We start from the raw sequence: 13,653 nt of genomic DNA, 5'->3' as shown, positions 1-13,653 counted from the left end.
CTCTCTCTCTCTCTCTCTCTCTCTCTCTCTCTCTCTCTCTCTCTCTCTCTCATTTTCTTCCTCTTTTTTAATTTTGATACGTTGTATTATATTTCTTTCGAAAGGAATTTAAAAATACTGAGATTTCTTTTTAAAATTTTATATCTTTCCGATGTGATACGATCTTCGCCAAGATTTTAAATAGAACGAAGTAACGCGTTTCGTTTCGTAAAATTAATTATAAAAGATATATTTAATGCGACTTAGTTTCTTCTCGTTTCAGTTTATACCTGAATATTGATATAGGATAGAAGAAAGATGTCGTGCGATAAAAAGTAAAAAATCTGACGAGCGACAAGATGGAAAATTTCAAGCTATGACAAATTTTTTTGATCGAGAAAATAAGAAGTTTCAGGAAAGATAAGATCTTCGATGTCGTGGAACCGTGTAAAATAGAAACAGAGTGCGAAATTCATCTTTTTATCAAGAGCGTTAAATAGCTTGATAAGATTAATGCAATAATTCAAACGATGAATAACGAAAAAACGAGTGAAAGGGAGCGCGACGAGACAAAAATGGCGACGTTTTATCATCTTCGTCTGTTTCTTTTTTTCTTTTTTCTTTTTTTTTTTCCACTTCACCGATAAAAGATTCGGAGGAAAATTGGAGAAAGGGGTAATTAAAACGCGACTGGATAAATTATAACTTTCGATTGTGGATGGATTTTCAATTTGGCGCCTGTGGCTAACGGGTGGACGCGGAATTTCCAAGTTGAAAATTAGTTTCCCGTCATGGTGTTGCCACGGTGGCAAATAGGTCAACGTAAATAAAGGATCTGGAACGGTTCGTTACATGTCGAAGATCAACACTGGCCCACGAAAATTGTCCCTCTTTCCTCCTCTCTTCGTTCTTCCCTTTTAAAAAAACTCGCGAACAAAATATTCTCGGGTAAACAGCAAATAAAAATACGTCTATTAAATTCTTCAATAGAATCAGCTTAAAGATTTTTCAGAAATTTCGTTCGCATCTTTGTTGCTGGCAATGGAAGAAGGAAAGGGACTCATTAATATAGTATAGTAATAATATTTTTCAACTAAACTAGAAGCTATAACTATATACGAATACGAATTAGAAATAAAAGTTCATTGCAAGAGCAAGCATCGCATTATTTGCCCGAATAGAAAGTAAATATGGCCCAAAACCAATTCTCAAGAATATTCAAAAAATTGGTGCGAAAATTGCTGCTACGTTTCTATATTCATCGAAAATTCGGGGGAGAAATTGGGGTCCCCCGATCGGCAAATAAATCATTACCAACAAGCGGTGGTGATGCGAAATCGCTCGTTTGTCAAACACGCGTGCACACGCACACACGTCCCGCATATTGATTCCCCTTCGAACACGTTTCACAATCGAGCAAACAGACGAGCAAACACGCGCAGCGTAAGGTTGTCCGCGAAAAACCGGAGGATGATTTTCCACCGACCAGCTGGAATATTAATTATAATTACTCCGTTTCATCTTCGATCACCCTTGGGAAAAATGGAAGAAAAAAAAAAAAAAAAAACGAAGGATTGGATATTGGATATTGGAATAGGGGGTTGAGACCGAAGCGAGTTACGATGTCGATCGACGTGAAATCGGAATCGTGAATGAATCGGCGAGTTTTCTCTCTCTCTCTCTCTCTCTCTTTCGACGCTCGTTAAACGCGCCCACCATTCCGCTTTCACGCTTCGTTGCGATGGCATAACGCTTCTTCGGTTTACGCTTTACGCTCTTCTCTCCCGTTAATGAGCATATACGATCCCCGTTTCTTCGATTCTTGTTTATACCGGTGAATGAACTTTCTCGTGCCTCTCGCTTCCTCGCCGTGAGATATGGTAAATATCGGTTATGATGTTGTCAAAGTATAATTTTAATTTTTCGTATAAATTTGTTGGACATAACTGGAAGATTTTGGAAATTGGAACGGAAAAGGAAGAGGAGTGGAATTTTTCAAAATTGTTGGGCATATCTGGAAAATTTTGGAAATTGGAACGGAAAAGGAAGAGGAGTGGAATTTTTAAACTTGGATCGTCGATGTAAGATCTGTTTCTAAATATGGATTATGATGTTGTTAAAGTATAATTTTAATTTTTCGTATAAAATTGTTGGACATAACTGGAAGATTTTGGAAATTGGAACGGAAAAGGAAGAGGAGTGGAATTTTTAAACTTGGATCGTCGATGTAAGATCTGTTTCTAAATCTGGATTATGATGTTGTTAAAGTATAATTTTAATTTTTCGTATAAAACTGTTGAGCAGATCTGGAAAATTTTGGAAAGTGGAACGGAAAAGGAAGAGGAGTGGAATTGTTAAACTTGGACCATCGATGTAAGATGTGTTTCTAAATATCGATTATGATGTTTTCAAAGTATAATTTTGATTTTTCGTATAAATGTGTTGGGCATAACTGGAAGATTTTGGAAATTGGAACGGAAAAGGAAGAGGAGTGGAATTTTTAAACTTGGACCATCGATGTAAGATGTGTTTCTAAATATCGATTATGATGTTGTCAAAGTATAATTTTAATTTTTCGTATAAAACTGTTGAGCATATCTGGAAAATTTTGGAAATTGGAACGGAAAAGGAAGAGGAGTGGAATTTTTCAAAATTGTTGGGCATATCTGGAAAATTTTGGAAATTGGAACGGAAAAGGAAGAGGACTGGAATTTTTGAAAATTGTAAGTCATATCTGGAAGATTTTGGAAATTGGAAAAGGAAGAGGAATTTTTGAAAATTGTAAAGTATATCTGGAAGATTTTGAAAATTGGAATGAAGAGGAGTGGAATTTTTGAACTTGGATCGTTCATCGATGATTCCTGTTGATTATTGGAAAAAAGATAGAGATAGATAACTCGTTGAAAGAATTAAAAATTTCGAATAAAGTTTACTTTAAGTAATTACTTACTAAAATGTTTGAATACCATTTATAGTTATCATAGTTGATCCGTTTTTTCGTACAACCTCGCCCGTTTGGCATTACGATTACATTTGCAAGCAATTTATAGAAGTAACTTTATTCAGCTATTAAATTTTCCTCCATCGCCGAGAAAAGCGTTTATCAACGGATGAATCGTTGAGGAGTGATGATCGAAGAGGAGAGAAATAATGGAAATTAATTTTTTTATTGCCGATCAGAAAAACGATGCTTGGTTATTTCCAGGATGGATTCGTTTTCGCGAACTTGCACGATCGTCGTTTCGACGATAGTTATTGCGAGACGAAAGTAAACGAGAGGTAAGAGGGATGAAAGTTGGTTGCGAAAGTTAGCGCATCAACCGTGTACCCTAACACGTCCACCTAACCGAAACTTTAAAACCTTGATCGCCGAGACTTCATCACCCGCTCTTTTTCAAAAAGAACTTTTAACTATCCGGTGATTCCGGGAATCGTGGTTCCATCCCTTCAACCTCCGTTCCCAATGACGCTCGATTTATTCCCAACTAAAACAAAGTCAATTATTCCCTCCCTCCCCCTCCCCTTCTATTTTCCCCTCCCTCCTCTCTAAAATTCGTATCTGGAAACATTAAAATTCAAATTCGACTCGGCCGTATTTGAAAAATACGGTGCTCGATCTCTGAGTGGTGAGAACTGATTTTTCCACGATATGTTAATCAACCCTGATTAACATAGAATCAACTCGTTACACCTCGAACACATACACGTATATATGATATATCAAACAACCGTCTCGTCTCAATTCCGCGAAACAATTATTCCGTGTCAAAATATTTTATACGGCTAATCAATTCTCTTAATTTTTTCTCATCTCGTATTAATCGTTCCAATAGATAAAAGGAATAATAACAGCAATTGCACAGCTCGTTTCTCTGTTCTCACATTCGTTTCCAGAGAATAGGGTTTCCTTACATAATAATTAACATCTTTTTTCTTCTCCTTCTTCTTCCTCCCTTTTCTTTTCCCACATTCTCAATAACAAAACGTGAGAGAATATTAATTTAGAATATTAAATCATCGGTTCGATGCGATTCCACCCCCCACGAGTTTCTCGAGTATTTCAACTTTCCTCTTTCTTTCCAAACCTTTTTATCCCTCGGGTTTCGAATTTCGTTTCCAAACATGGAAAAAGAAGGAGAAGAAGAAGAAGAAGAAGAAACTTGACGGCACACCCGTTACACAGAAGAGAGCACTGAATTTTAAAGATAGCCATCTACTCGCCTCTCGCCGTGGTCAGTCTTTGGTGGTCAAATATTTGATCCTCTTCTCTCCTCGCTCGTATGGCCGAATCTTCAAGTCGAATGGCCTATTGACTCGAAACGACCCCTCTTGAAAGAAGCGCAGAAAACTTTTGAAAAGAGCCTCGGTGTATATTAACCCCCGCAATGACACTTTGTGCATCGCGAGAATTAGAACGGCGTGGATGGAACGAGCGGAGGAGAGTCTGAATCGCGCTTTAAACGTCTCGTGGAATATTAATCCATCGCGTTCACGGATTAAATAAAAAGAAAAAAAAAAAAGAAGAAAGAAAAGATCAATCCTCGAGATTAGATCGATCAGCCGCCGGAATTTATTAAATTTCGAATCGTGGAATCAAATTCGATTCGTTGTAACGAGACGATCGAAAAGAAGTACAGATTTTTCGTTATTAATTGAATTGAAGAAAGACTGAATCTTGAAGAACTTGAAACTTTTCTTTTAAAGGAATGAAATATTTTCACGGCGATCGATAAATATTTTATATTTTAATTCATTTGTCGCGCCATCAAGTTAATCAATTTATTAATTTTGTCCCATCAAATTTTCCTTGTTTCGCGTTGATTTACTAAAAATCGAGCGAGTAATTTTATTTTCCGGTTAAATTAATTTTTACAAAGCGAGAAAGAGGGGGTTAATTACAAAATTTAGCGGAAAGTCAATAAGCGTTGTGTAACCGATACGATGCGGCTTGATTGATCGAATATATATTCCCTCTGTAAAAAAAAAAAAAAGAAAAAAAAAGAAGGAAACAAAATTCAATCAACCCGTGTTAACCCATTCTCGACACCTTGCGTTACGAGGCCGAACGAATTAAGCTTTTACCCTCCTCCTCCTCCTCCTCATCATCCGGATCCATCCACACTTTAAATAATAAAAACCTTAACGCTGTTCCCCTTACTCGAGAAAATATTGGCCGGAATACATTAGAATAAATTTTTCGATCGGTGAAACCGACGGGGTGAATTAATTCCGAGTATCGGGGAACGTTATCGAGGTTCTCGCGTGTCACCGTGCTGTAGCTTAACTTGGCTACGTTAAGCAAAGAGGCAAAGATTATATAGGTAATCATGTGTCCCGCTCGTTTCGACGCGCACGTCAATATAACGCTTAATTAATTGAATAATTATAAAACGAGAAAGAGAAATGGTCCGATCCGGAGTCGATCGGAAACACTTTCGCTGCGTAAAAGTTTCGAATTGTGGAAATGGAAGAGTTTTTTTAAACAACAGAGTGAATTGTTGCTGGGGAAATAATTGCATAAAGTATTAGAATTCGTCGGGAGGTGGACGACGAGATCGATATTCCGATCAATTCATAATTAAAGCGTTGTCAAACGATGATAAATTATTCGAAAATGGAGTAAAATTTTAATCTATTTTCGGTCATCGCCGAAATTCCGTCATCTTCGAATTCTTTCAAATTGATAATACTTTATAATTGATGTCAAATTCAGAGATGATACGAAATCTCATTTTTTGCCCCTCGTATCAAGGAAACGATGAATTTTTGGTAGAAATCCAGGGACGAGGATTGGTACTTGAATCTGACGTGCTTTCGAAAATTTATTATTATTTTTTCACTAGTTTTCGCATCGAAAGCGAAAGTAACACTTGAACAACACTCGCTCGCCCCTTCCAATATTTGGATCCAATTTATTCGCGTGGGCGACTCTCGACACGTTTTTACTCTCGAATGCATCGACGCCCTAAAATATTAATTTTATAAATGGGATTGCTTCGGATATACGGATGTTTTGCACTTTCCACGAGATTCGTCGCTTTTTCGACACACTTTTTATTTATTTCGTCAATTTTTATTCGCCGTTACATTGAAATTATTTTTTAGAAAATTACAACGAGCAAGTTTCGGAAGAGAAGGATCCTGGATGATGAACGATTAAATTGAACGCGAGATAGTAGAACGTCGGTTAAAATTTCCGATTATAAATCGCGTTAGGGGGAGCGACAGGTGTTTACAGAGGTCTGCGAATATTGTCAGTGGCGGAAGTTGGAACAACGAACGACACGTCGCCCTCCCCCCATCTTCTTCCAAGCTTCTCCCACGATAAAACTTGGATGGTAATCACTTTACGCAGGAAAATCGGCTCTTCCCTCGATAAAAATCGAACGGTGATCGGCCGAGGCGAAGCTACAATATCAAGAAAGTTCTCCTCCTTATTATTTTTTCCCCTTTTTCTCGTCGAAAAGATTGCGCGAGTATAGTCGAACAGCGCTTGGAAAAATCTAGGAAAATTGCGATTTTCTCGCAACTTGTTTCTTCGCAACTTTACCATGTCAAATCGTAATCCTTTTTATTTTTATTATTATTACTTTTTTTTCTAAATCTTTGAAGCAACACACGAGCGGAGGCAATACAGTTATCTCGACGCTACTTGCGCGTGTTTCTTTTTTCACGAAGCGTTCGATCCAATTTCGTTTCGATCGTTTATAATTTAAAATTGCGAAAAGAGTGGATGGGCGCAACAATTAATCGAAAGACGTTATTCATCGATGGGGAATAAGTCTCCAAATTGAAATTCCACGCGTTCCTTTTGCTCGGCCTTCTTCTCCTCCTCCTTCTTATCCTTTCGCCCGAAGAAAAGTGTGCCTTGTTCTCGAGGTAATCGATTCGCAGCGTCACAGAAGAACGGTCGAAATTGCATCCTTTTTCTCTTCGGCCGAGCAGCTTATCCTCGGCAAATTCTCGTTCGTCTCGCAGTTTCGTCGAAATCAATTTCAATTTCTTCGAGCCTGTAGACACTTAACCGTTCCCAAACGTCTCGATTAATCGTGACTTCGATCGAAATCGAAATCGCTACAACGATTGCCCTTACTCGAAATTATATACCATCTCGCCAACGTGCTCGTATTATTTCGTAATCGCGCGGATTTCGAGTTTTAGAGAGAAAATATTTTCGGATCGGAGCATCGTTCGTGTATTAATAATCGTTTTTATTTATTGAAGATTCGTCTGGAAAGAATCAAAACGAACAAATTCGAAAATAGGAAAATTCGATTCTTAAAAGAAATCAGTCCATCTGACGCTGATTTTTTTACGTCTGAAACTATAAATCGATCGTCTAAACTGTCTTATAATAAAATTGATTAACGTTTAAAATTCAGTCTAAATTCGTGCTAAAAATTATATTAAAATAGATATTTATTTAGTCGTTTAAATTTAGATTATTTCGGTATCGATTTACTTTTACGAAAGTCGGTCGGATGAAAGAGGGAGGAAAAAGAAAAATTTTCAAATCGAGTGCAACCATCGTGAATATAATCTCATCGAGTTGTCATACGGTTGTTGCAATCCCCCGCCATCTTGTCATCTTGCGCTTAATTCGTGGTATCCAATTTGCATTGATCAGTGGCTATGCACCGAGGAGAAGTTACATCGGTTGTTCCCTCTATGCATATTCATAATAAATTTGTGTATCACGTCGCGTTGATAACTTTGCTGGTAATTGATAAGAAGGGAACGTTTTCACTCGAATTCTAATATAAATTTATCGGCTTTTAATTACCAAAAAGGAGAAAGAAAAAAAATTTTGTCGAGATTTTTATCTCCAAATCTTTTTAAAATTTTCTAAATTTTCGAATTCGAAAGAATAAAATTGTGATACATTTATGAGAATTTTCTGTTCGAATAGTAATATCGTTTGTAATCGTTGAAAGGATCGCGAAGGAATTTAAACTGATTTTGTTCCCATTTTTCTCTCTCTTTTATGAAGAAACAGAGGTGTTTATCTCTTTTGCGTAGTCGTTTTTCTACGATTGTCTAGAACGGAAGAAGGATCTTACACGAGATTACATTCGAGGCAGGGCATAATAATTTTCACATAATTATCGGAGAAACGTTCTATTATATATATATATTTTTTTTTTCTTATTGCTGTAATCGAGGTGAATAACGATAAACGACGATTTTTATTACACGTTGTATCAAAATAATAGTCTTGGAAGTGTTTCGTAACATCGTAATCGTCTTGTTGTGAATTTTTGATCAATCCTCACTTTATTTGCCTCTAACAAATCAAAGCTTAATCGTATAATTTCCAAAAGAAAAGGAAAAATACGTGAAAGATAAGAATCGAGATAAGAAGAAAAAGAGAATTTGTCGGATTCTCTTATCGCGAGAATAAAACGATAAGAAATCGGTACGTAATTCCCATGATGCGATTGTTAGAAAGGAAATAAATCAAGCAACAATCTCCTGTCTCTTGGTAAATAACGATCTTAATCGTTGTCACGTGATTTTGTACGTTTGATGAAAAAAAAAAAAATATGATCTTTTGACGATGATTACGTTTGTCGACGAATTGAAGCGAGATGGAATTTCAATGATAAAAAAAAAAAAAAAGAAAGAAAAGAAAGAACGAAGCGGATTATTATTATTCAATCGCAGAAAGGAAAAAGGAAGAGGAAAAAAGTGGATCGCTTTATCGATTGATTTTTCGAACAGAGGCGAACATAATTATTCCGTGTTAAGGTAGAGGAGAGATGGAAGGGTGGAGAAGATAAAGGGTAGAATTCTCCGTCGAAATATGATGAATGGGTGATCCATATGCATGAGGAGATGCGCCTCGCCAAAGGAATTCTATTCGATGGCCGCCACTTTTGTGTTTCGTCCCTCGATCGCGATGAACGAAATGACAGTCTTTTGCCTTTCCCCAATTTCGTCCCTTTGCCGGATTAACCCTTCGAGGACGGGAGAAGAGGGGGATTTGACGGGGGGATCTGAAGGAGAGATAAGATTAGATCTTCTTTTTCGAAGTTGTTGCTCGCAACAAGTGTCCCCCTTCTCAATTTCTTCCTTCCCTCCAACTTTTCTTCCATCGATAAAATAAAAAATTCCAAATTTCTTCGATTGGCGAAGAATTTCGAAAATTCTCGATTTTAGACGAAGAAAGGATACGGCGGAGGAGGAAAGGATTAAATTTTAATTAATATTTGAATCAAAAAAAAAAAAGAAAAAAAGAAAAGTGCCAATATTTTTAAACTTGTTAAATCGAAAGGGGAAAAAAGAAAATGTCAAAAATAGTTGGAAGTAGGGATTGAATAATTTACATGACGGGGGATGTACGGGGGTATCCCGGGCCATCGGTCTCTAATGTATACCACGATATCGGTAAGGCATGCATAATGTATATTGTGCACTTACCAGATCTGGACCGCATCGAGGAGAAATATTATCGGCACGGGAATATCAATGCGGCGAGGTAAGGATGTCTCTTCCTTTTTATCCGAATTCGATTCCGTGACACACGTTCCGCGACCCAACAACGCGAAGAATACAAATCGTCTAAATAATAAAAACCACACTCTTCCCACTCACCCCGCTCAACTTCCCCCCGGGCAACCAACCTTTTTAACGTCGCTGCAGAAAACGTCCATCAACTTCTATCCTATCTACGATAGAGGGATCGATCGATCGGTCGATTTTTCCCTTTGATCGTTCGATCGAAAATAAGAAGATGTAAGAACCTTTCTTCCTTATATCCAAGGACACATCTTCGAAAAGGCAATCCACGGATTTTTGCCCTTTTTTTTTTTTTTTCTTTTTTCGTTCAAGCTCCTCGAGTTTCACGATCCTTAAACATTTCCTCTAAAAATCTCTTCACTCTCCAAACGTTTCTTAATTTTCTATTTCCTCCCTCCCCTTTTTTACGATCATACTTTTACATCTTTGAGGACAACAAATCGCGGGACAAACAATCGAAGGCAATGATGGAGGTTTTCGAAAGTTCTGGTCGCGAGAGAGAGAGAGAGAGAGAGAGAGAAGATGTCTGGAGCGGAAGTTTGAAACGCACGGTGCACTCGAGGCGCATAAATTTGCACACACAGCCTCGTTAGAATCGCGCGCGACCGCGCGCTCTCTCGTTGAATCGCAGCCTCTAAAACAAACAACCGGCATATTTGCCCAGGAGAATTGCTGATGTCCCGTGAAATACGCGTCTTTGTCTCTCTCTCTCTCTCTCTCTTTCTTCGTTTTGTTCGAACGATAAATCTTTTGCCACGGGGAGGAGAGGAGAGGGAATCCACGCATCCACGCGCCTTATCTTCTTCCCATGCTACTAACTTTAATTCGACACGAATGTGTGTGTGTGTGTGTGTCCGGTGTTGTAATAAAAGCTGTACGACTCGTGTTTCGTAGCGTATGGGATAGAGGAGGATGTTCGACAACCGATAAACGCTTGGACTGGTTTCCTTTACGGACGTGTGAACCGGTTCATTGATTCGTTTGCGAACCTTCTTCGTGACCTCGTTTCCTCCCATTTTCCTCCGTTTAATCCATTTTCCTATTCTCTTCGAGGGAATGGATGGCGAAAGTTTTTGAAACTAACGTTGAAAAATCGATACGAATTCGAAGTGTGTTATGGAGAGAGAAATGCGAATGATAAAATCTCGATGTGATAAAGTTTCTCTCCCATAAAGATGAAACGAGATGAGTAGTATCGGTATAGTAAGGATACTTTGAAAAATTATAATGTATCGCTGTTGAAATTTTTAATCGAGAAGGATTTTAATAGAAAGAAATCGAGGTACGTGTAAATTGGAAGAAATCGTAAGCGTACGTCGAAAGTCCGATAGATGTCAGGAGCATCTTTATTCGTCAAGCCTGGAGCAATAAGAGGGAAAGAGGAGATTGGAGAAGCCGACCTCCGAGATGGGTTATTTCTCGAAGGGTTAACTCGCGGCAAAGTGTGCACGCGCGCTTTGAAGGATCGCGTCGAGCTCGTTTCGTATGTACGATGGCACACCGCCTTTGAGAGACCGAGTCGAGACGGGGAGGGGGAGGCTCCTTCGAGTGGCGCTGCCCTTCTTAAGACTCCACTCTTAATGCACGACCGGCTTATTTATAATTTATAACGCATAACCCGACGACCGCGGCGGTGGATTCGAGAGTAGTTTTGGTCCGGCCAAACGTTTCCATTGCTTTCCTAACTACGGAGCTTTGAGAAAACGCCAGATTTGCTCGCTAATTAATGAGCTCTCCGCCCCGGTTAATTTGGTAAATATTGATTCGTTCGGGTAACTAATTCAACCCGATATTTAATTCATAGTCGGATTGCGACCCCCCTCTGTTCTCATCTTAAACAGGCTGCGGTGTATAACTCATTAACCGAATATTACATTGTATTAACGTTATAATTTTGTTAAATCGCATTAATCCGCGAGGCATCGTTACAATTTCACATTGGATTTTCGACCGTTTTGAATTATTGCGCGGTGTGGATATCGATGAAATTGGAAACCCTTTCGACGCTGATTCGTGACGGTGATCGCACACGTTCTTGCGCGATTCTTCGACTCTTTCGACTCGTATCGATAATGCACATGTTACGTAGAATACGTAGAATAGAAAGCAAAATTAATTCGATTAAATCGATCGAATCTATGTTCCTCGAATTTATTGCAAATTATCTTTTTTTTTTTTGATGATGAATATGATTTATGAATATCTTCTTTGATCGAATTTCTTTCGAGATTATTGTACGATTCTTAACTGGGAAAAGAAGAAAATCGTCTAATAGAATTTTTTGGAAGAGATTGAATATTTATCTTCTTTGAAAATATATTTACAGAGGAATAAAACAACAGGCAAAAAGTATTCAATTATTGTAAATTCTTTCGAGATTATTCGGATAATCTTTGAGTTTGATTTTCTAATTGAAGAAAAAATGATCGTCGAGTAAAAATCAATAAAAACTCGACGAGTCCTCCATTGATCGATATTATTATTCGAAAATGATGATGCAAGGGAGATTGGCGAGCTACGAGCGAGCCAGATAAAAGAAATCTGTGTAATTGAAGTTGCCGGATGAGTTTGCGGCTCCTCTTCTCGTGAACGTGTTCGAAACCTGTTCGACGACGTGCCACGGCTATGGCGACCCTATGAATAACAAATGAACGCCACCTTCGTGGCTCTCCGCACACTCTCGCCCATCTCTCTTTCCTCCAACTTGCACCGCCTCGTGCCCTCCTTCTTCCTCCACATCACGTGGATGAGCCGCGTTAAAAAATTCAGTGGTAAGTGCTGCCCATTAACTATCCTCCGTGCTTTATAGTTTCTTCAACTTCTTTTTTCTCCCTTCCCTCTTCTTCTTCTTCTTCTTCTTCTTTCCATTGAAACACCCGTTTCAATTTTCGATGGTTTATTTATACGGAGTTTCGTTCCTTTCTTCGACTCTCCATAAATGGCTTTCTCTCTTTCTTTTTCTCTCCGTTTTAAATAACAATTCCTTTCTTGCACCCTGTTCTTCTCCATCTCCGTGGTTACAATACCACAGAGAAAGATTTATACGCAATCGTAATATCCCTCCCTCTTGTTACGAACTATTAATTATCGTAATTGCGGTTCTTCGGGGAAATTAACACAGAATTATACCTTCATCGTTAGCAATTATCGAAGCATTCAATTCTCTAATTAGAATACTCGAAAATAATCGCGATTTCAATCACTTCTCCAATTCTACTTATATTATTGAAAACAACCATCGATCGAATTTCCCCTCGTCTTCCTCTCTAACACACCAGATATAAATAAATGAAAGAAATTTGGAATCTCGCGTAAACTCGAGGTTTACACATCGCTCCATCATCATCATCGCTCAAACTTAGCGAAGCGCCTGGAGAGAAACTTTCGAACGAAAACGCTCATCCAGCCTCGCAAACTCTGAGAAACCGAAATCCTCATCCCCCTCTCGATAACCATCGACGGCCCGCGGAACCGGAAATCCATCTTCTCTCGATTCGCGAGATTCATCTCGATTCGCGATGAAATCGAGAAATTCCTCGGATGTCCGGCTTCTCTTTCTCTCTCTCTCTCTCTCGAGTCAAGCTTTTAAGTCCTTTCGATGGAGTTAGAGAGAGGGAGAGAGAGAGAGAGGGGTTGAGATTAGTTGGGGGAAGCGGGTCGTCGCATGTTTTCCGAACTCGATCTACGAGGGATGTGGAGGATATTCGGTTTGTTTGTTGTTCGGTTTGCGCGCATTCCAAGATTGTTACTCGACTTCCGCTCGTCGGGGAAACAGAGCTAATCAGACAATCCCCCTAATCAGGCCGGGCTCGTTTCGTGCCGGCTCAAAGACGGACTCCTCTTCGAATTTAATAATTTACTAATCATTTGTTGTAGTCTCGCTTTGGATATTTTTATCAGTTTTATCCAATATCTTTTCCTTCATTTCATGCTGGCTCAAAGATGGATTTAATAATTTATTAAACATTTGTTGTAGTCTCGCTTTGGATATTTTGATCAGTTTTATCCAATATCTTTTCCTTCATGTCATGCTGGCTCAAAGATGGATTTAATAATTTATTAAACATTTGTTGTAGTCTCGCTTTGGATATTTTTATCAGTTTTATCCAATATCTTTTCCTTCATTTCATGCTGGCTCAAAGATGGATTTAATAA

The 13,653-nt window shown here is 38.5% G+C and overlaps 1 protein-coding gene across 1 annotated transcript in view; it reads left to right on the top strand.

Moving 5' to 3' along the window:
* The window catches only part of LOC116184847 (extracellular serine/threonine protein CG31145), a 55,503-nt gene that overhangs the window by 15,969 nt on the left and 25,881 nt on the right, over positions 1 to 13,653 (top strand). Inside the window, exon 2 of the mRNA XM_031508310.1 lies at positions 3,160 to 3,258. Within this exon, the coding sequence (XP_031364170.1) occupies positions 3,167 to 3,258 (92 nt within the window). The 5' untranslated portion in view covers positions 3,160 to 3,166. The remainder of the gene's footprint in view (positions 1 to 3,159; positions 3,259 to 13,653) is intronic.

The sequence above is a fragment of the Apis dorsata genome, unplaced genomic scaffold, assembly GCF_000469605.1.
Source record: "Apis dorsata unplaced genomic scaffold, Apis dorsata 1.3 scaffold_82, whole genome shotgun sequence".
Lineage (NCBI taxonomy): Eukaryota > Metazoa > Arthropoda > Insecta > Hymenoptera > Apidae > Apis > Apis dorsata.
The sequence above is the reverse complement of the archived record's forward strand: the minus strand, read 5'-3'. Positions and strand labels throughout refer to the sequence as shown.